Here is a 22,726-nt window from a genome sequence, read left to right on the forward strand (position 1 = left end):
CTGTCAGATTTCTGCTAATGCCATGCTGCAGTTGGTCACCAGCATTGCAATAGTGTGTAGCAATGCTGGGTGATATAGGATCTCTTCCCACTTCCCAACCTTCTTTTCTCTTCCTTCGCAAACATCATCTTCTCTTTTCGCAGCTGAAACAAGAAATTTCATCTGTGAATTTCCAGGCACTGTAGGCAGGAATTTGGTAGTATAGCACTGCTAGACTTCTGAGACTCCTTGAGAGCAGACACAGCCATGAGCCAGGAGATGGCTTTGTTCATTGAGGAACACAGCACAGTCCATGGCTTGTATGATGCTTGTTTTGGTGAATCAAGCAGAATCCACGAGCAGCACTACTTGAATGAACTTCTCCCCTAGTATGTGTATGTGGTTTTGTTGCAGTCATATTAACATCCCTGGCACACTTTTCAATACTTTATTAATTTTGTTCCGTTTGTAAGCAAGTTTATGAATCGCTAAAAGTAGGATTGCAGGTGCAGCAGGCAATTAAAAAGGCAAATGGAATTTTGTCTTCCATTGCTAGAGGGATGGAGTTTAAAAACAGAGAGGCTACGCTGCAGCTGTATAGAGTCCTGGTGAGGCCACACCTAGAGTACTGTGTGCAGTTTTGGTCTCCTTCCTTGAGAAGAGATATACTAGCACTGGAGGGGGTGCAGAGGAGATTCACTCGGTTGATTCCAGAGTTGAGAGGGTTGGATTATGAGGAGAGACTGAGTAGACTGGGATTATACTCATTGGAATTCAGAAGAATGAGGGGAGATCTTATAGAAACATATAAGATTATGAAGGGAATAGATAAGGTGGAGGCAGGGAGGTTGTTTCCGCTCGCAGGTGAAACTAGGACTAGAGAGGGCATCGCCTCAAAATAAAGGGAAGCAGATGTAGGACTGAGGTCAGGAGGAACTTCTTCACCCAAAGGGTTGTGAATCTGTGGAATTCCCTGCCCAGTGAAGCAGTTGAAGCTACCTCGCTGAATGTTTTTAAGGCAAGGCTAGATAAATTTTTGAACAGTAAAGGAATTAAAGGTTATGGTGAGTGGGCAGGTAAGTGGAGCTGAGTCTCAAAAAGATCAGCCATGATCTTATTAAATGGCAGGGCAGGCTCGAGGGGCCAGATGGCCTACTCCTGCTCCTAGTTCTTATGTTCTTATGTATAACTCTGATATAAAAACTAGGACATATTATTTATCTGTATTCAAGTTTAATATGGTGTTAATGTTGAACTCTCGTGCATCGAGGGAATTATTTTCTGCATTGTTTTACCAAAGCCCTTAAAGGGGAAAGAATATCTTTGAACCAACTACTGAACGGCTCCCTCAAGGTGTGGTTTTAACAAAGTAAAATATGTATATAATATTTTTATAAAAAATTAAAATTTTCTACCCCTGAAGGAAACATACTGTGAAGTGTTCCAGGGTTCCATGATGGTTTAATTGTTTGATTAATGAGACAGGCCTGTGCACCAATCTGGCATAAAGAATCTTGGAATGATAGAGACCATTCAGCCAATTGTGCCCATGCACAATCAGTTGACTTCTATAATGTTCAACAGAATAGGTGTATATTCAAAAATCCTGAGCTTTACTTCATCTTGATGATTACAAATTAGTTAATTAGGTAGTAAGGTGTGTGTATATACTTATGTAAATAGTTTAGAACTGTTAAAACATATTTCTTTTTTGAAAAATGCAACATGGAAAGCTTGTATTTTGGTTTGGCAAAACTAATGGGAAATTCTAGAATGTATGTTGTTGGATCATGGCCTTGTTTTGAGAAGCCATTCAGTATATCTGCAAGTGCCAGTAACCAAGACCTTAGAGCACATTGTATCAGTCAGGAAATTGCATGCAGCTGAAACATAATTTAACGAAGGTGAAGAAACAGTGTTTTGGGAAGGTTAAAGGTTTTAAAAATAAAAACATAACTAACACCTAGTATTTGGAGTTTGAAAAAAACATTTGTTTTCTGTCATAAAAACAAAGTACTGTGGACATAAAAACTGAAAGTACTGGAGAAACTCAGCAGGTCTGGCAGCATCTGTGAAAGAAGAAGCAGAGTTAAAGTTTCAAGTCCGATATAACTTCTTCTGACTTCTTTGAAAGAAGAGTTGTATCAGACCAAAGCCTTAGTTTCACTCACTGTGCTTGTTCAGCATTTTTTGTTTTTATTTCTGATGCATCCTTCACTGCAGTGAATATACAAGGCGTAAGGTTACTAGATAGTTACTAGAGGTTTGTTTAAATACGTGGAATTCTGATTATTGTTCTTTCTCAATCACCATTGTGACCTTAAAGTGCATGTTCATTCTGTTGAATAGTTGCTCTTGCTTTGATAAGAAAATGCATTGCTCAAAAGATTAGTTTGGTTCTTGCTAGTTCCAAGGTGAAGATCAGTAGTGATGATATGATGTTTCCTTTTGATTACAGCAAATGAAGAAGCACCCATGTCGTCAATGTGAGAAATCCTTCAGCTCTTCGCATAGTCTCTGCCGGCACAATCGCATCAAGCATAAAGGCATCAGAAAAGTATACACATGCTGGTAAGTACAGTTGTTAAGTGGAACCTTTTTGCATTGAACAGATGGTCCCTATCATGGAGGTGAAGAAATCCATGAGTTTATCAGTTCACTCAGTTGAGGGTAGAGGAAGCAGGAGAGAATAGCTAAAGCCGATCTCGGATAGAAGAGAAAAGGACTAAAAATAGAAAATGCTAGAAAATCTCAGCAGCTCTGGCAAAATCTATGGAGAGTGAAAGATAGAGATAGAGTTTGGGTTGTATATGACTTCTATAGAACATGCAAGAGAGAAAAAAAGGAGCTTGGTTTCGTTTTACTCTCTGTAATGATCCCAGAGTAGTTGACTGCTATTTAGAGCAGAGAAAATCCAGTAGAGATGTTGCAGTGTTTATTTGTGTGTGGTGAATTCCAGTTTACGCTTCATGTATTTGAGGGAGCAAAGATGGGGTTGCAGTAGGGAAATTGTATGAGATTGCAAACTGGAATGTTTGTTGAAGTTGAGGAGGAGTGATGAAAGAGGGGCCAAAGGTTAAGTATTACAGAGTTCAAGAATGCAATTTTAATGATTTAGAGATGTTCTTTTTCCACCAGAGATGGATCCAGCAGAAAGTAGGTCAGGGGAATGTGAGTGGTGATGAACAAAAGGAAATAATGGGGAGGGGTTTTATTGACTGAAATCCTGTGAGTGCTGATTTGAAGTGAAGGGATACAAGTAATATTTGTAAGGAGGGTGAGAGTCTATCGCTGTGTACTCCTTTTTCACATTCCTTCTCCTTTCCCATCCCACCTCGTTCCAGCCTTTCTCCTACTTTTTAACCCTTTACTTCTTTCCGATTTTTATCTGTCTTTGTGTCTGCAACTGTGACAGGTAAGATGCAAAGCAGTAGGCATTGGATAAGCATCTTGAGGTGGAAGTAGCAGCAGTGGGGAGTTGGCCATTAGACAGAAGTAGCCATCTGAACTCATGAGGATGTGCAGTTAAAGTTAACTTATGTATCAAGTATTTGAGAAGTACTGGTGCTGTTGACGTACATTTGGATAGGATCAGAAAGTCTTTTGGCTACTGGTAACCTGTAGAGTGCTGCACTGCAACCTTTAAGAGCCTGGCCGGGTCAGTGCTAAATTATCCTTTTCCTGCTTAAAATTCCAGTGAGAAGCCATAGGTATGCACAAAGTGCTATCTATGAAAATGTTTAAACCCTGGTTTCCTGGGGGATTTGTAGCAATTTCAGAGAAGAGAAGGCAGGACTACTTTAGTTAACAGAAGTGCAGAAGATTGACATTCTATTCTCCTTTCAGCTGGGTCTTGCAATAAAATGGATATCTGATGGAAAGAGGAAACCAGCTCTGAGCAGGAGCTGCCTGTCATTCCCCTGCAATCTACTGATGTAAAAAATCAATCTCGTAGGTCTTAGAAAATCTGTTGTTTCTAATAGTGAAAAGAATAAAAAGTCTGGGAATCAGATAAGTGAGTCACTTTTACCTTAAAAATCCTAGAATAGTAAAGTTTAGCGTGGAATATGGACATCTCCTATTGTGGGTTTGAACTTGATTGACAACATTTTATTGAAAAACTTCTTAGTACACATTGTATGGATATTTTTCGATCAGTTTCTGGAAACAAGAATTATGTTGCCCACATAAATAATTAAATCATTTGAGGGCATTGAAAAGCATCATTATAAAGATCTGTGCAAGGACTACATTCTATGATAGGTTATATTTTTCTTTCATGGACGGAGACAATTTTTATTACTTCAAGTAATGTGCTACTCATATCAGAAGTATCTTGATTGCTTTTAGCTTGGTCTTAACAGCACCTCAAGGACGTTTTTTTCCCCTTTATTCTTCAATGGGTTGTGGACATTGCTGGCCCAATTGCTCTTGAACCCAGTGGTTCACAAAGAGTTAATTGCATTGCCATGGGTGTGAGTTCACAAATAGGCCAGACCTTGCAAGGATAGCAATCCCAAAAGGACATTAGTGAACCAGATGGATTTTTGCAATCAATGATTGTTTCATGGGCACCACTACTGAGGCTAGCTGTCAGCTCCAGATTTTGTTAAATTAATTTTGATCTCCATTAGCCTCAATGGTGAGCTTCAAACACATAGCCCCTGAGCACTTTCCAGTGACTCTGGAACACTGTTCTAGTTAAATTAACCTGACACCACCATCTCTTTCTTTTGGATTAGACAGAAGAATTTGTAGGCTTCTCATTATAATGAAAAGATAATTGCCCTTAGTCATAGCATATATAAATGTTGCAGGTTTCCATTCATATGACAAACAGTCCAATTCATTAAAATGCTTATTTGGTGTCAATATGAAGCAAGCATTTGGGCTAGTAAGAACATGAGCATTGTGTATAATTCAATGTAAAATGCTTCCCCTAATATTGCATGTCGACATTTTGTGTTGTCCCTTTGTGTCTTTTCTGGCTTACCGTTTTGATTTATTGGTCATGGAGAACTCAAGTAATTGATTTCAATTATCCATAAATAATAAATACACTGTTGTATAGAGACTTTAAGAGTCAGCTGCTGGGGATCTTGATGAATTATTTATCGGCAATGACTCCCGTCATTTTTAGTTATTGAAACAATTTCAGACAATACCAAATGTCCTTAGCACATGCTTTTGATATAATTATAGTACAGTTTGAGAACGAAAATGATCCAGTGCATTTTGCACATCTGTAATGAATGGCTATATATTTCAAATGATAAGAAGTTTTTGAGTAATATGAGATTGGAGGGAAGATTACATGGAGCAGCAGAAAGGATAGCAAATGGATATAGGAAAGAAAAGAGAAAATCAGGAAAGCAATCAAATAGTGCAATCAAATAATGCGGAAAGTATTGCAATGAAATTATTATTGATGGGGTATAATGCAGTAGCTTCAACAGAGATGTGTCTTAGCTTGAGGCAGGGCTGAGAGTTAAAGGTTCCTGGTTATAAAATATTCAGGAAGAATGGAATGATTAAATGGAAGGACACTTGGCAATATTAAGAAGCTTTTTCATCATAACACTAGAACAATTGGGAATTGTGCAAATGTTGAGTCTGTTTGGTTGGAGCTAAGGAATAAAAAGGCTATTATTATTGTATCAGAGATAGTAAGAACTGTCGATGCTGGAGTCTGAGATTAACACCGTGTGGAACTGGAAGAACACAGCAGGCCAGGCAACATCAGAGGAGTGGGAAAGTTGATGTTTCAGGTCAGGACCCTTCTTCAGCCTTTTTTCTGAAGAAGGATCCCAACCCAACACGTCAGCTTTCCTGCTCCTCAGATACTGCCTGGCCTGCTGTGTTCCTCCAGCTCCACACGGTGTTATCATTATTATTCTATTGAAGCTTATGTCAGACTACGAGTAGGAATGAAAGTTCTTGTTCAAATTTCGTGACTATAAAAGTGGAAAACATCATTAAATTTCTCAATCATTGTGTATGTTCAAGATGGACATCAATAGATTTGTACACGTTGATGAAAGTCAGAAGTTTGGGACAACACAGGGAAATTGCTTAGAGGTAGATAATCAACCATAATCTATAATGTTGGAGCAGGTTCGAGGAGTTTAGTGACGTACTTCAGCTCCTATGTTTATAAGTTGGATCTGGTACTTTCGCATTAACAGAAGACAGAGTGTGGTATGCGATGAGCAATTATCCTTTTCTTAGAGATGTTCTCTCCAGACCACCTTGGGATTAAAGATGGATGTTGGGACCTTTGCACTTCTTGATATACATATATTCTTGACTTTCCCATTGAGTTTAAAAAAACGGTTTGGCTGTTCACAGATAATTGGGTGGCTTACACATGAGAGAAAATTCAAAACCACATCAATTCACCACAAGGTGATCAAGCAATGTAAACAAGAATGAAGCAGTGCAAAGAGCTACTGACTGATTCTGTAGCAATCAGTATGGAGATATACACTAGAGTCACATCCTTGATCAAAGGTTTGGAATGGGAATCACTATGTCAAAGCAGGTAGAGCAGTTGACTGACTGTCTTCTGTAAAATGTAGACTGGTGAGAATTGACAGAAACCAATACCTGATGCCCTCCAGCAATGACAAAACATAAGGTAACCATCCACAGAAGCTACAAGGATGGTTTGTCTTCAAGACAAATGTGAATAATCTTCCTTTTGAAAGACAATTCTGCAGTAGAACAAGCTGGAAAAAGAATTACTAATATACTCATCACTTGAAATCTTCAAGATCTAGATTTAGATCACTTCCATTTATATCTTTTTCATTCTCAGGACTACCATATCAACGGGTCATGGCTGGTTTAGATCATGCTAACCATATAAATGTTGGCAGAACACAAACGTTAGCCTGTGATGTCAGCATAACCTAAACAGAAGAAGGAGAAAGAAGGGGAGACAAATCTAACTCTTATCCCGTGAATGAATTAAAAATAAACACAAAAATATGGAGGAGTAACAAAGCCATAAAAATGGCCAGTCTTCGTTCATACAGAGACAAATTGGGGTAGGAGAAAAGCAAGTGACAATAACTGGAAAGGTTTCTGCATTGTATCATGCAGGGTTTTCTGGGTTAATATGGTACTTCTTCAACAATGAAGAACCCTGTTATTGTTGTAATATTTTCACAAATGACCATTTCTGGTACTTTGTTGTATTTGCCATCTCTACCAGTATATAGTACTGTTTAAGGAAGTTCTTTGCTGTAAATCCTTCTTTATCTTTGCTTCATCTTAGGCATGTCTAATGTTTAGTGCTCAACACAGCCTGGATAACAAGAATTTTTTTGTATGGTGACAAGAAGTAAATTTGGTGAGGCATAATTACTAGGACTTTAGGGAACTATACACACTAACTATGTAGAATAGGAGCAGGAGTAGGCTGTTTTGCCCCTCAAGCCTACTCTACTTTTCATTAGGATCATGGCTTATCCACTGCTTCTCCTGAAACCTAAAGAACCCCCTTGTCTTCATCCACAAACAATTTAATATGTGTATTATCCCCTTCAGACCCATGAACTTAAATAATAATAGTTCTTGGATGTTAAATATGAATAGTTAAATAATGTAACGGTCAGGGTATCTAGGGACCATAAAGTACATACATTTGATATGAAAATCTGGAAAGGAGACTTTCTGGCCTTAAATCCAAACATAATTTATATTGATATGAGGAAGATTCTCCACTCTGCCCATAACTTAACCTGAAAAAGAACATATTTAAGTCCATCAAAAGTACATTCACAATACAAACTTTGCCACATGTCAGTTAAGTTCAGAAATCAGACTAGAGTCAAAATGTTAAGTCTGTTTTTTTTCTCTCTACAGATGCTGCCAGACCCGCTGAGCTTCTCTAGTGTTCTGTGTTTGCTTCAACATAGATTAGTAACTTTACTTGTTAAACAACATTGGCTTTGTCTAAATTTATGTTTTTAAATTTATAGTCAAAACAGATTACACAGCACTTTTTTTATTAAATTGTACGTGAACTCTATTCTTTTCTTGATTTAGAAATGGCTACTAGAAATATAACTCCGTTTTCACATTTTTAATACTCTGGTTCAGATGACAAAGGAAAAATGGTTTGTAGAAGATTCAGTCTCTCCCCTGTCAAGTTCATATTCTTCTCACTCTTGCTTCTGTATATCTATTTCTCTTTGTTAATTCCTGTCTCTGTTTTATTTTCCTGCTTTACCTTTGGCTTTGTACTATCCATGTGACTCTAGACTCACAGCAACATTGTTGACTCATGACTGCCTTCTAGGCAGTTAGGGGTGGGCAATAAATGCTGGCCTAGCCAGCAACACAAACATCCTGTGATTGAATATTCTCCTTATTTGCTCGTGTGTCCCTCATTTGTACAGTGCTGCCTTATACTGCCCACAGTGTCTCCTTCCTGAGTCCTTACTGACCATGTCCTCATGTACCTACTCACCTTTCACCTGTCATGCCATTTTCATCTGACACTCCTGAGCTGCTTTCCTATTAACTCTCCTTTTAGCTGTCCTTTGCTGAGACCCTGTTTACCTATTTGATCACTATTCTCCTTTTGTCCAATCATCTGCATGCTCAGCCTGTAATCCTTCCCACCATGCACTTCCCTCAGTCTTACAGACTGAAAGCCAACTTGCCCACTGACAAGCTCCTTGTTTTTCTATAGTTCATAGCAACAAGACAGATTTGTCTTTAGAGGAGCTCAAATTAAGCAAGATCACACTGTTCTTAGCAATTTCTAAATATGCTGTTTTATAACAATCTGAACGCTCATAGTGAAGAACATCAAGGTCCTTGATTTACAATGATTACTTCAAATTCAATTTTATGACACAATATTCTGAAATTTTGATTGAGATCTAGTTCTTTTTTAGGAAAAATGTGAATTTGACATGAGTGTTTCTTTACCTTCTTATTTTGTATATTAATGGACAGTTTGAGGAGAGATGTCAAGAGTGGATGCAAGATGTGCCAATCTGAGAGAGAGACGTGGCATTTGGCACTGCTTGGGTGGGGCTGGAATAGGAAGATTAGATATTCTGAGGACATATTGGTACTCCCCATCCAACCACCTTTTTAAATACCACCTGGCCCATCTGTGGATCCAGCATTGGACTGTTTGTTCACCTCAGGACCACAACTCCCGAGTGGAAGAAAGTCGACCTCAGTTTCAAGGATCTGCAAAAGCAGAGGAGCAAAGTACCAGAAAATGGTTTCAGGCTTGGCGAAGCTTAGGTGGGTAGAAATTTGGCAGCCCAGAATTAGGGGTGTTAAAGGTTAGCAGCATAAAATAGCATGGGGAAACCTTTGATGTAGAATTGTAGTAGGAGTGTTGGTTTGCACGGGAATTGTCTCAGCATAGGTTTATACAGATCTGAAAGCTCTACAAATATATGACTGTTCTCTGTACATAATATATATTTTTGTGTGTGTGTGTGTGTGTGTGTGTGTGTGTGTGTGTGTGTGTGTGTCTATTTCTCTGTGTGTTTGTTTTAGTTATCACAGATTAGAATACTTTACATTTTTGAAATACAACAAACTCTGTTTTAACCAGGACCTTATGAATTGGCACTCTTAATAAACTGGCAAAAGTTACATACTTCAAATACTGCGAAGTTTAATGTATTATTCTGTCCAATTATTATAATTCTTCAAGTTTATTTATCACAATGTAAGTGTTCTTGTCAATCGAATGGCCACACGAAATATCAACATTGATTCAATTTTGAGTCAAATTTCTCTCAAATACTCCAATCTACCGCAATGTCTAAGTAGTCAGTTGAGAGTGTGAGTGAGAAGACTGTCTGCCAGTGAGTTTTATTTAAGGCAAATTTGCATTATTATTGAAGTGATTTATACTTTAAATAAAGTATAACAGTGACGTGTATACCTCCTGTATTATGTTTCTATTACTTAGTGTGTGTTTTTACATTGATTGTATGGATCTCTTGATTATCCAGAATATTTGATCAATCAGCATAGTCCTGGTCCTACAGGTACCAGATAATCAAAAATTTACTGTAAAAGAAAAACAGTGCATATCCTTTCTATTGAGAATATTGCAAAATTTGCTGCAGTTATGTGATATAATAATTCTGAAACCCAAACCACAAAAGCCTCGTCTCTGTGTCACATAAATTGATAACACTTGAGGACATCAGGTCTTTCAGCCCACTACACCCATGCCAGCTCTTTGGAAGTGCTATTCACTTGGTGCTGTTCTTCAGTGCTTTCCTCCTTAAAGGTTTATTTCTTACATTCATACATTTGTACATGCTATTAACCACTGGGAATTGTCTGATTCTGTCCCTTCAAAGTTTTAGCAAAGATCTGCAGCTGGGGTTGTGGGTGATGTTGTTGACTTGCTCGCTGAGCTAGCTTGTTCTCGGTCAGACGTTTCGTCACCATGCTAGGTGACATCATCAGTGAGGCCCCTGATGAAGCGATGTTATTCTACTCCACTTGGAATTTATGCTGTTTGGTCCGTTATGGTGAGTAGTGTCATTTCCGGTTTTGATCTGTATAGGTTTGTACATGGGATCCAATTCCATGTGTTTGTTGATTGCATTATGGGTTGAGAACCATACCTCTAGGAATTCCCATGGGGTCTATGTTTGGCTTGGGCTACTATAGTTACCTAAGCCCAAGCCAGTTCCTAGGGATTTCCTGCAAGCATGGTTCTCTACCCGTAATACAATCAACAAAAACTTAGAATTGGACCCCATATACAAACCCATACAGATCAAAACCAAAAGTGACACTACTCACCATTACAGACTGAACAAGCGGAGTAGAATAACATCGCTTCATCGGAGGCCTCACTGATGATGTCACCTAGCATGGTGACAAAACATCTGAATGAGAACAAGCCAGCTGGATGAGCAAGTCAACAACCTCAGATTATCTCCCTGTTTGCTGAATGCAAACTCCTGATGATTTTGAGACTTCCTAAGACTTCTTACAACCTTTCCATCTGTAACAAAAAGAAGCCCATTTTTCTGATTTCACATAATGTAAGGTTGTTTTCCATACCATCCAGTTAAATCTCTTCTGTACCTTCCCTATAATCTTGATATCTTTCCTAATCCAAGGTTGAGCACAATGTAACAACTGCAATCTAGTCAATGATTTGTCATATTTTACTGTTAGCTTTTTTACTTTTTTACTTTAAATTTATGAGCTGAATTTTACCAGAAATTAACTTTGTGTCGATTATGACAAATTTAGTGGAGGATTTCTCTCAATGAATCATTGTGATATTTCTCATGATGTTCTCTGAGATTTGCTTATGTAGTTACCTTTATGCTGCTCAACTAAACCTATCTTCCCTCTTGCCAGAGGAGAAAGGACTTGCCACGTCAAGACTCATGGCATTCCTGGCGCTGACACTATATTTAAATTGCAGACGTGCACCAGCTCAAATGCTGTCAGTCCAGAGTTGCCCTGCGCAGTTCTTTCACCTTAAGAGTTGTCCTGGACTAGGTGGACAGAGGATGATTGGCACTCTGCTTTGCTGACAGGGTCCTGGAGGCCCTGGTGGACTGGGCGGTGCCCAGAGGTCTGTCCTCTTCACTCAGAACTGGCAGAGGATACAATATCCTGCCAGCCTGATCTGATGTTGCCACCCAAACATTGCTATTTCCTCTGTCTGGAGGAACAAGCAACAATGCCACAAGAAGGTCAATGGCCACGAACCGCGGGTGTAAGTACCACCATCTGCTACTGCATCCACCTCCTGCCAAAGCCCTTAGAACTACAGCTCTCACTATTGCATACAAATTCTTTCCTCGCTCACTCCCAAAATCTCCCACACTACTAACCCTGCGAGGCCTCTGTGCTGCCTGTTAACTCATTCAGGACATAGTACCACCTTTCCCCCATTTGCACCAGCACTACCAGCTGTGCCACTCACTTTCAACTCACTCAATCCCTCCCTTTGTCTCATTCCAGTAGAAAACCACCTACAATAGGGCAGATAAAGCCAAGATGGGTGATGGTGACCTACACTCATCTCTTTGCCCACTACAAGGAGAGGATGCTTACCCAGGATGGTAAGGGCCATAACTATTCCAGTGGTTATGTGGAAACCTCCGTGTCTCAGCAGCCATTTTAGAAACATTGCCCTTTGATGTGCTACACCCCATTAGCACTTCTGTGAACGTTCTCTTAACATGCCCAAACTTCCACATTGTTTTTTCAACGCATTGTCCTTCCTGTAGTTTCCTCCACCTCAGATACTGACACCTCGATGGTTCCGTTAGCTACATTAGAGATTGGAGCGCCTGCTGCAGAGCCGTTCACTGACATTTCTGTTCATTTGGCTGAGGAAGAAGCACCAAGGCCAATAGGCTCCATTGTATGGCAGGCTGTCTCTACCCTAGCTGTGAAGCCTGGGACTTCACTGGGACAGAGTGGGAGGAAAATGGAAATGAAGACAATCTGACACACATAGGTGATACGGGTGAGAGTTTTTTGTAAATGCTTCCCACATTTTAAATATATGTTCACTTTTCATCATCAACTGTGTAAACAAATGTCATTTTAGTTGCAGCTACAAGAATGAGGGTGCAGAGGCTAGCTATCCTTAGAGCTGCACAATGTTTATGGCCCAGGATATGAGGTGAGAAGCTCCTGCACCATGTGCAGGCCGTGGGACCTTGGAAAGTAATTGCAACCTTGGCAATTTGAGTGAATCTTTCCAGGCTGCAGTACATTGCTGATGCATCGCAGATGTTGATGGGATTGATTTGTAATGTTGCATCATGTGATCAAAAGTGTTTGGGTTTAGGATTTGTACTTCATACTGTAGATCACTGCGAAGGTTCACATATAACTTTTTGTGATTACAGCTGCATTTTACCTGCACTAGGTGGGTCTGTTGAACGCAATTGACCTTTGAAGGCACCCCCTCTCCGTATTAAACAGTTACCCTGCCCAATCCTGATATAGTGGCTCCCATTCTCACACACCGTCATATGAGGAGTGGTTTGAGGACTCTGAGTCAGTACTCGAGGAGTTGAGAAAGTTGAAGGAGGAGCTGATTAAAATTTAAGAATACTGAGAGACCTGGATAGAGTGGACCTCAAGAAGATGTTTCCACTTGCAGGAGAGACTAGGACTAAAGGGCACAACAGCAGAGTGAAAGGCTGACCCTTTAGAACTGAAATGAGGGAGAATTTCTTTAGCCAGAGGGTGGTTAATGTGTGGAGCTGATTGCTGCAGAAGGCAGTGGGCGCCTTGTCATTAAGTGCCTTTAAGACAGAGATGGATAGGTTCTTGATTAGTAAGGAGATCAAGGGTTACAGGGAGAAGGGTGGAGAATGGAAATAAGAAATATATCAGCCATGTTGGAATGGTGAAGCAGACTCGATGGGCTGAATGACCTAAGTCTGCTCCAAATGTTATGATTTTATGGACATGGTTTCAGATGATATCACCGAGGCTCAGTATGTAAATGAAAAATAGGAGGGTGGCCAAGGATAGATCCTTGGGAGATACTGGATGTAATCATGCAGGAATGGGAAGAGAAGCCATTGCAGGGAAATGCTGGGCAATGACTCAATTAGAATGGGATGAAGTGAGCACAAAGCACAGCCCCATTCAGCTGGATGGCAGCCGAGCCACTTTGGATGAGGATGATACAGCCAAACATGTCAAAGGCTGCAGACAAACAAGGAATTCTCCTCCTGACCATTGTCCCCTCTCCACATTTATCAATTAAAGACAATACCACAGAAATTTGCAATGTGAGAAGGCTTTGTATCTCATTGGCCATTTGTTGGAACATCCCAAGCCCTGCATCCTTGCCTACTTAAAGTAATTATCAACTTTTCCTTTAATCCGTAAGTCAATTATTAGATACAGCAGAAAAAATAGATTTTCCCTGCTTGTTCTTTGTTTCATAATTTTACAAACCTCTACTAATTCACCTCTATGCCTTCTGCTCCAGTGCGTAATGCCTCAGTACTCATATTCTTTAGATACTACTGAATAGCCAGCTGTATAAAGCAAGCCTTCAGAATGATTGTGCCTGTATAATTGCACAAGATTGGTTGAGCTGTCTTTCAAATCAGTTCTATTTGAGAGTAAAATCATTACATACAGGTAATTTAGTTTTGCACAACATTCCAGCCATGATCCATTTCCCACTTTATTAAGTTTGTTATATATCAGAAGTCTGCATTTTGACATTTGGCGCTGTCAGTGAGAGGATGAACTATCAATACCTGACAATAGAGGAATGTGCACTGCTCATCACCAGATTCTCAGTGTTTATTACAAGGCTCTCCATTTCAAAGCTGTAGAACACTGGCTGTCAGTTTTTCATGCTATATTCTATATATGTTTTGGATATATTTTGTTTATCATGTTTCTATGTAATGAATGTAATGAAAGATGGCATTAAATTCAATCTTTTGAGTTCATGTGAAATTTGGACCACATTTCTCCTGTAGCATCCTAAGCCCTGAGCACATTTGTGGTTATGCAACCATTTAACTATGAATTTATCTTTGCCTATTCTTTCCTCAATGTTCTTGTCACTTTCAACCCAAATGGCAGAACAGAAATGAAAACACAAAATGCTGGAAATACTCAGCAGGTCACACAGTATCTGTGTAGAGACAAGCAAGGTTAATGTGATGACCGTTCGACAGAACAGTCAGGTAGAATTGTCAGAATCAGAACAGGTTGGATAGACATTGCCTCGAAGTATCACTGTGTATCGAGTAGGACTGGCATAGGGTGAACTGTCTTTTATTTGTCTTTTTCGATCCATCTAAAGAAACAGCAAAAATATACTTTGTGCATCTCCCCCGACAATACGTTGAAGGACGAGCAGACATTAGTCTGAGAGTGATTTTGAATTGGGTGGTTATTTATTTTTGGTTTTAATGCACTCCAAAGAGCAATGCAGTGCCAATATAAATTATCTTGAATGTTAGATTGGATTTTGAGGTGACAATGATGCAAAACTAATGTTCATTCTCATTACTGAGCTGAAACTACAATCCGCAAAAATTGCTGTCCCGGATGATGTCTGAGCTTTCTCAAGGAGAAATTTGGAATTTTCTAGAGTCTAGCAAAAGGAAGGGAACAGGAAATCAGTTTGCACCAAATTAATGTCCTATTAAGCTCTGTAAGAAGCTTGCTAAGGAACATTTCTGATGAAGAATGTGATTGCTAAATTTTCTTTCAGTGAACCCAAACAGTCTGCATATCAATGCCCAGTTGTCTGATTCATTACGGGGACATTTGACAGTATGGAAGACTGAATTTTCATCGGCCAACTGGTGCTGAGCCCAGCACTATATCTGTTCCTGTATTGGCATTGCCACAGCCTTCTGATCAACTGCCTGCTGTGATTTCATTTATTTGATTTGATTTATTTTTGTCACATGTACTGAGCTACAGTGAAAAGTCTTGTTTTGCGTGCTATCCAGACAAATCATTTCTGACATAAGCACATCAGGGTAATAAAACAGAATGCAGAATGCAGAATCCAGCGTCACAACTACAGAGAAGGTGCAGAGGAAGGTCAACTGTACAGATCAGAGATCTGTTTATTCTATGAAATGCATAGATAGGGTTCACAGTCAGTATCTTTTTGCCAGAGTTGAAGTGTCTAATACAAGGGGGCAGGCTTTTAAGATGAGAGGAGGAAAGTTCAAAGGAGATGTGAGGGGCAGGTTTTTTGCACAGAGAGTGGTAGGAGACTGAAATGCACTGCCAGTGTGGTGGTGGAGGCAAATACAATTTGAGCGTGTAAGGGACTTTTAGATAAGCACTTGACTATGCAAGGAATAAAGGGATACGGACCAAGGGCAGGCAGAAGGGAATAGTTTAATTTGGCGTCATGTTTGACACAACATCATGGGTCGAAGAGCCCGTTCCTATGCTGTACTGTTCTATGTTCTACAAGTCTGATAACAGTGGGGAAGAAGCTGTTCTTGAATCTGTTGGTACGTATTTTCAAACTTTTGTATCTTCTGCCCAAAGGAAGAGGGAGGGCTTTCTGATTATATTGGCTACTTTCCCGAGGCAGTGGGAAGTGGGGGTAGACAGAGTCAATGGAAGGACGGCTGGTTTTGCTGATAGACTAGGCTGCATTCACGACTCTCTGTAATGTCAACAAGACAGAATCCTCCACCGTGGTTACTGCCTGCTCTTTGCCTCTGGCACTGGCTAGGCAGCTCCTCCTTTCTGAAGCTGACCTCCTGCTCAATGCAGCCATTTATATTTAAAAACAGCATTAGTGATGGAGCTGAGGTATCCAGGTCAGGATGCAGAATTGCTGGGCTTAGCTTTACAACATTTTTTGAACGGGTCTTCGCGCCCACAGTTCTCCAGTCCTCTGGCACTTCCTGTGAGTCGAGTGAAGACTAAAAGATGATGGCCCTTGGCAGCGCAGTTTCCACTTTCACTTGCTTCAATATTTTCAGATGCGTATCATCGAACCCAACTGCATAGGAAACATTAGGTACTTATAGCCTATCCACCACTCCCCCTCTTATCAATTTTGAATTTTTTAATGACAAAGATGCCTCCTGTGTAAGCAAGGGTAGCATTTACCTCTTTGGTAAAGACAGATGCAATATATTCATTTAACATATAAGATATGCCTCTTGCCTCCATGTGTAAGTCCCCCTTTTAGTCTCTAAACAGCCCTACACCTCCTCTTGACACCCTTTTATTATTGATGTGCCTGGTGAAGAATTTAGGATTCTGCTTTAAGTGGGCCACTAGTCCCTTCTCATCATTCCTCTTGCTTCTTTTTCACCTCCCCTCTAAACCTTACGTATTCCTCTTGGTTTTCGATTGCATTTTCTACCTGACACAGGTTTCAAATTTCGTGTTTCTTTTCTGGCACCGAGCTGTCACTAAATTTTAGCAACAGTATAATTGTCCTGAAGGATCTCATTAAAATCAGCATGTTTCCATCAACAGAGCACTGATGGCCTCTAACATAACACCTCTGCTGCCATAAAAAGCAATCACACTAATTAGATTTGATGACACAATCATCACAATAAATGTTGCTCACCTCTGGAGTAAAGAAATAGCAGGATTGTTGACACAGACCCACTAAACAAATTTGGTGATCGAACAAGCACAATACATGCTATTTGTCTCCAAGTAAGAACAATTTTGTGCTTGAGAACTGAAAGCTATTTTCAGTATGTTTTCTGGGTTGCTGTAGAAGATGCATTTCTATTTCTGTTAGATTACGTGAGGGATGAAAAGTTTCTGCCAAAATCCCAACTTTTGCTTAATGCAGTTTTGCCTTTTTCACCTTTTTCCAAACTCCTTTACCCCACCTGCTGCCTCCCAACGCAGCCAAAATTGGGCAAAGAGAGAGCATCAACCTGGAAAGTCTCCAGTAGCGACAAGCCTGGGAGCATGCCCTGAAGAAACCTCAGATAAGCCTGGATGTGGCTGCCATCAGTTACCTCAGCTGAAGGGCACATCCTGTTGCTGACCATTCTTGGAGCCAAGCCTAGAGAGGATAAGAGGGGCAGCTTTGCCCAAATTTCTGCAAGATTTGGCAACTTGGGAAAGGAGGGCCTGTTGGAAATAGGGTCTGCTGAGTAAGTGAGGCAGGGCCTGGCGGATTACAGACAGCACCTATTGAGAAAACAAGTGGGGAGAGGGTTTGCTGACTGATTGGGGAGTCACTCTTAGAGAGAGATGCTGCTTATTGAATGGTGAAGTGGAGTTCAGGCAGAGACTGCTGAGTGAGTGAGTTGAGGCAGGGAGGTGAGAGCAAAAGAACATGAGAATTAGCCACTTGAATCTGCTTCACCCCAGTTTTCGCTCGCATTGGGTTGGTGTTTTCATTGTTGATGTGGATCATAAAGCAGGTGGAAAATGGTGACAAATTAATGCGAGCAGCTCAATTTGAGGAGGATGTTCCACAGTCCATCATGATTGAAAGGGTTGATGGCCTTTGTGAGATTATACACTGAAGGTTACTTTACAATTTTGTTACTACTGGCACCCTGGATCAATGTTCAATTTCACAAGGCGCTCAATACAATGTCACATGACAATTTCATGAAAGAAGTTATATCTCATACAATAAAAGGGACATTAGCAATGTGGACACAAAACTGGTTGAGTGCTAAGAAGCAAAAAATAAATGGATTTTTTTTCCAGGCTGAAGGAAGTTTTGTCATTGAGTTTTCAGAGGTAGCAATTGGGACCCTTGCTCACCCTGATGTGTGAGAGTGATCTAGATCTTGCTGCACAGGGGACAATTTCAAAGTTTGCATGTAATGGGAAACTTGGAAGCCTTGTAAGGAGGACAGCATACTCTGTCGAAAGGACATAAATAAGTTGCTGGAGTGGGTAATAGATGGCAAATGAAGTCCAACGCAGAGAAGTAAGTGGTGCATTTTGATAGGAAGAACATGGACAGAAAGTATAAAATGAGGAATACAATTGTTAAAAAGGTGCCGAAGCAGAGGGTGTATATGTGCCCAGATATTGAAGGTTGCAGGACAGATAGAGATTGATGTTGAATTTTTATAAAATACTCGTTCGAACTCAGCTGGAATTTGTGTACCTTTCGAAGTACCACACTATGGGAACTCATTGGAAAGAGTGCAGAAGTGATTTACAAGAATTGATCCAAGGATAAGAAACTCCACCTATGAGGATAGATTGGAGAGGCTGGGACTTTTCTCTTTCAAGGGAAGAAGGCTAACAGAAAATTTGACACCAGTTTTCAAAACCATGTATAGAACAGATAGGAAGAAACCATTCCCACTGGTAAAAGGATCAAGAGAGCACAGACTTACAGTGATTTGCAAAACAAGCAAATGCGCGGGAGGCAGGTCAATTTGAGACATTCAAAAGGGCTTTGGGGAATTATTTAAATAAAATAATAGGGGAAAAAATCAGGAGAATACCATTGGGTTGTGGTACTCTGTTGGAGAGCCAATGCAGAAATGATGAGCCAAATGACCTCCTACACTGGAACACTACTTTGACTCTGCAGTCTTATATACTGCACGTAAATATATTCAGACATGGCTGTCACTGGTCAATCCAATATTTGTTGTCCATCCCTTTGTGTGTTTGAGAATGTGACAGTAAATTAAAATTGATCACAATAGAAAATGATGTGCAAAGCATAGCCATAGTCCTTTGCTTCACTACAAATGTACACAATCTAGCAAGGTTTGTTTGGTTTGCTGAATAGACTTTATCCTCTATTACATTCAGTAATGCTGAAATGTTGAGATCATGTTTTTGGGATTTAATATAAATGCATTGGTCTACAGCCTTGACAGTAATAGAAGGTTAAAAAAAGGGAAAAATAATGCACCTACTTATTTGCAGTCTGCCCATTTGAAGTGGTTTAGAAGTGTTTTCATTTCATTACTGAATGATAAAAAGTGTTAAAATGAATAATTTCTTGTCACAAAAGTATACTCTCCTTTTTGTCTTCAGTCACTTTCATTCCTGCTGTTTTGATCATTGACATAGCATAAAAAGCCTTATGTTATTGATTGCCATGGTGTCAGATCACAAAGACTTGTTGATCCATCCAGCTCCAAACTGAAGAACCGTTTCTGATAATTGCAATCACTTTCACCTGACAGGAATTGTATTACCGAGAAGAAAACCTTGAATTTGATAAGACCTCCCTTCACGTGTATATACTCACAGTTAGGCTTGCATACTTGCTCTTAAAATGACACTGATTCAAATCAAATATCTCTCACTTAATGCACATAATGCAACTACGCTTAAAGCTTATTATGCAATCCACATGATGTATACTGAGCAAAATCGCAAGATCATCTTTTGCAGTAGCAAAAGGAAATTTTGCAGAGGAAATGAGCACTTGCTTTAATGTATGAGTGTATTTCTGAAAGATCTGGTTACTTATGAATGATTCTTCCATTTGCTGAACATGACATAGAAACATCTCCTATTGCTCCATTAGAGAATGGGCTATTCCTGTCTGATTAAACTATTTTGGTTGTGAAATAATATAAAATAAACCTTTCCTGGTTTCCATCAGTTTTTCACTGTTCATCAGTAAATCAAATTGAGTCAAAGACTCCCAAGTGAATTATATCCAAACCAGACCTCTTTGACAATAATCTGTAAGTTCTTCAGTCTGACCTTTTGCTGTTGCAGTTTTCATTCGGGAGGATGTTCGTTCTGGAAAATTTCCAAATGATCATATAGGACCTTTGCAATTCAACAAAGCAACTTATAGTTATATAATGCCTTTAATAAAGGAATAGGGTAGTTAATAAGAGCATTATCGATTTAAAACAAAATTCAACACCAAGCCGCAGAAAGGGATATCTGTACAAATGATCAAACAACTTGGTCAAAGAAGTAAGTTTTAAGCAGTTTCTGACAGGAGGTGTGAGAGCTAGAAGGAGAGAATTGCTGAGCTTGGGGTCAGGGCAGATGAAAGGATGACTGACAATTGTGGAGTGATGCAAAATATGCCAGAATGGGAAGAACTCGGTGGATACTTGTAGATCTGGAGGAGATTGTAGAGATAGGTGCGATGGTATGGAGAGATTTGAAAACCAGGACGAGGATTTTAAAATTAAAGTTTTAATACAACCACTACAGGTGGCAAATTCTTTCATTTTCTTTTATTCTTTCATTGTCACTGGCAAGGACAGCATTTGTTGTCCATCCAAATTTGTCTTGAGAAAGTAGTGTTGGGCTGCTTTTTAAATCACTGCAATTCATCTGGTGTAGGTAAACTCTCAGTGCTGTTGGAAATGGAGTACTCCTAGTTGACCCAGTGACAATGAAGTAATAGTGACAGAAGTCTGGGACCAAATGGTATATAGGCTGGAGAGGGACTTCTTATCAGTAAGCAGCAATATGTCTGGTGGCATTTTTTTTGATATTTTCTGCTTTGAAGTTATTAGGGATCAGTGCGTATCATTTGGCCCTTTGCAGACATGCCAAGTTAAAATCTGCTGCTTTCCTTTGGGTTGATGTTGTAGCTGAGCAATTTGCTTTGCCAGTGCGGTGTTGCTCTCCTGGAGGCATCCTATCTCCTCAGTTATGGACAATTTTTAGCTAAGAAGAAGTTACAAATGTTAGGATTCTTCAGTAGGCGAATTCAGCGCAGCATCACAGAAGTGGTTTGTGCAAGTGCGTGAAAATATGCATTTACTGATCTCTGCTGGCTTTGTCCTGCTGGATTGACAGGACATACCCAGAAGTAATAATGGAGTGATAAGTGAATACACTTGATGTAGGTTTAAGTAGAGCTTCTTGAGAGTCGTTGGTATTGCACTTGTCAAGGCAACTGGGATCTTACATTGCATAGTGACAGAAGTGGCCAATTCATTTGATTTGATCAAAGAATAGTTGCCGGCTGTGAAAGTAGGAGATCCTTTTAATCTGAATAGGGTGCTCAGACAGAGGGATCCATAATTTAACATCTCATCTGAAAGATAGCATCCAAATAATACAATACAACACTGATCTTTACTCTAGATCATGTCTTCATGTCCATTTACCTTCTAACTCAGTTGGATACCGCCACTAGTCCATGGAAATACCCAGAGGGCCAGGTAGTGACAGAATTGGTACCTAAATGATATTATCCAGGCACTTGGCAGGTAGAAGGTGATGAGAGAATTGGAAAGAAGGGCATAAAGTGGCAGTGTGAATTTGGGATGAATGGGGAATACTATAATGTGGGTTGTGCAAATGTAAAAGAGGGTGCTATTCATTTGGCTCAGTTTTCAAAACTAGAAATTTTCCTGAGGCTCTCATACTTAACCCATCAGACTGGGGAATGGATACTGGTAAGTATAGATAATGTTGAAAAAGATGAATTTGCAGTAATTCTTTTCATAAGGTGCAGTCCTGGAGTAATGTAAAGTTTTGCAGGAAGTAATAGGGAGACAGTCCTTTGAAATGATTAAGCAGAACTGGATTGGTCAACAGAGCTGGTTGTGAGGTCACTGTACACAAATCTGTCATCTTTGAATGTGAGACCATGCAAGTGGCTTTTAAAGGAAAGAATGGAGGTGAAAAATTAATCAAGATTAGAAGGGATCAAGGGCTTGAAAGTAGGGGCAAGACAATTAATAGCAGATGATTGGATAAACAATATCAGGATGAATGTCAAGTTAGAGGAAACCATGAGTTAAGAGATATAAATTATGCTGATGAGGAAGAGGTAGTGAGTATTTAAATGAACTGAAATTGGATAGAAGGAGAGATGGGGATGTGATGTTGTGTGGCAGGGAAATATTAATACAGAGATGGATAAAATTGTGTGATCTTAGAAGTTGTGAGACCATACAAGGTAGAAAAGGTCAGTAGAGTAATGTAGATGGTAGAATTTTTGAGTGATCTCAATCCTGTCTCTTAAAAATCCCTCCATTCCCTGCTTCTTTAGGAAAACATCAAAATGTTTCTTGAAAGACCTGGTCTAAACTTTTTTATAACTAATTCCACTATTTTATTACCCTTTAGATGAAAAAGTGTCTGCTTCTAACTTTCAGGATTTTTAAGTTGTGTTCCTGTTTTGTGAATTTTTCATATGGCAAACAATTTGTCTTTATAAATTTCGCTAAACCTGTTCATACTCTTCAATAATGAGATAACAAGGTGTAGAGCTGGATGAACACAGCAGGCCAAGCAACATCAGAGGAGTAGGAAGGCTGACGTTTCGGGCCTAGACCCTTCTTCAGAAAATTTTCTGAAGAAA

The 22,726-nt window shown here is 39.7% G+C and overlaps 1 protein-coding gene across 7 annotated transcripts in view; it reads left to right on the top strand.

Annotated features, from left to right (window-relative positions):
- znf532 (zinc finger protein 532) overlaps positions 1-22,726 on the top strand; it is a 183,503-nt gene that overhangs the window by 152,417 nt on the left and 8,360 nt on the right. For 5 of the 7 annotated variants that reach the window (XM_048597257.1, XM_048597270.1, XM_048597275.1 and 2 more), the window contains one exon: positions 2,438-2,550. In XM_048597257.1, the coding sequence (XP_048453214.1) occupies positions 2,438-2,550 (113 nt within the window). Of the gene's footprint in view, positions 1-2,437; positions 2,551-3,825; positions 3,935-6,796; positions 7,122-22,726 lie in introns of those variants that run through there. The other 2 variants (XM_048597288.1, XM_048597293.1) reach the window with 2 other exon arrangements.

This window comes from Rhincodon typus, chromosome 1 (assembly GCF_021869965.1).
Source record: "Rhincodon typus isolate 14 chromosome 1, sRhiTyp1.1, whole genome shotgun sequence".
NCBI lineage: Eukaryota > Metazoa > Chordata > Chondrichthyes > Orectolobiformes > Rhincodontidae > Rhincodon > Rhincodon typus.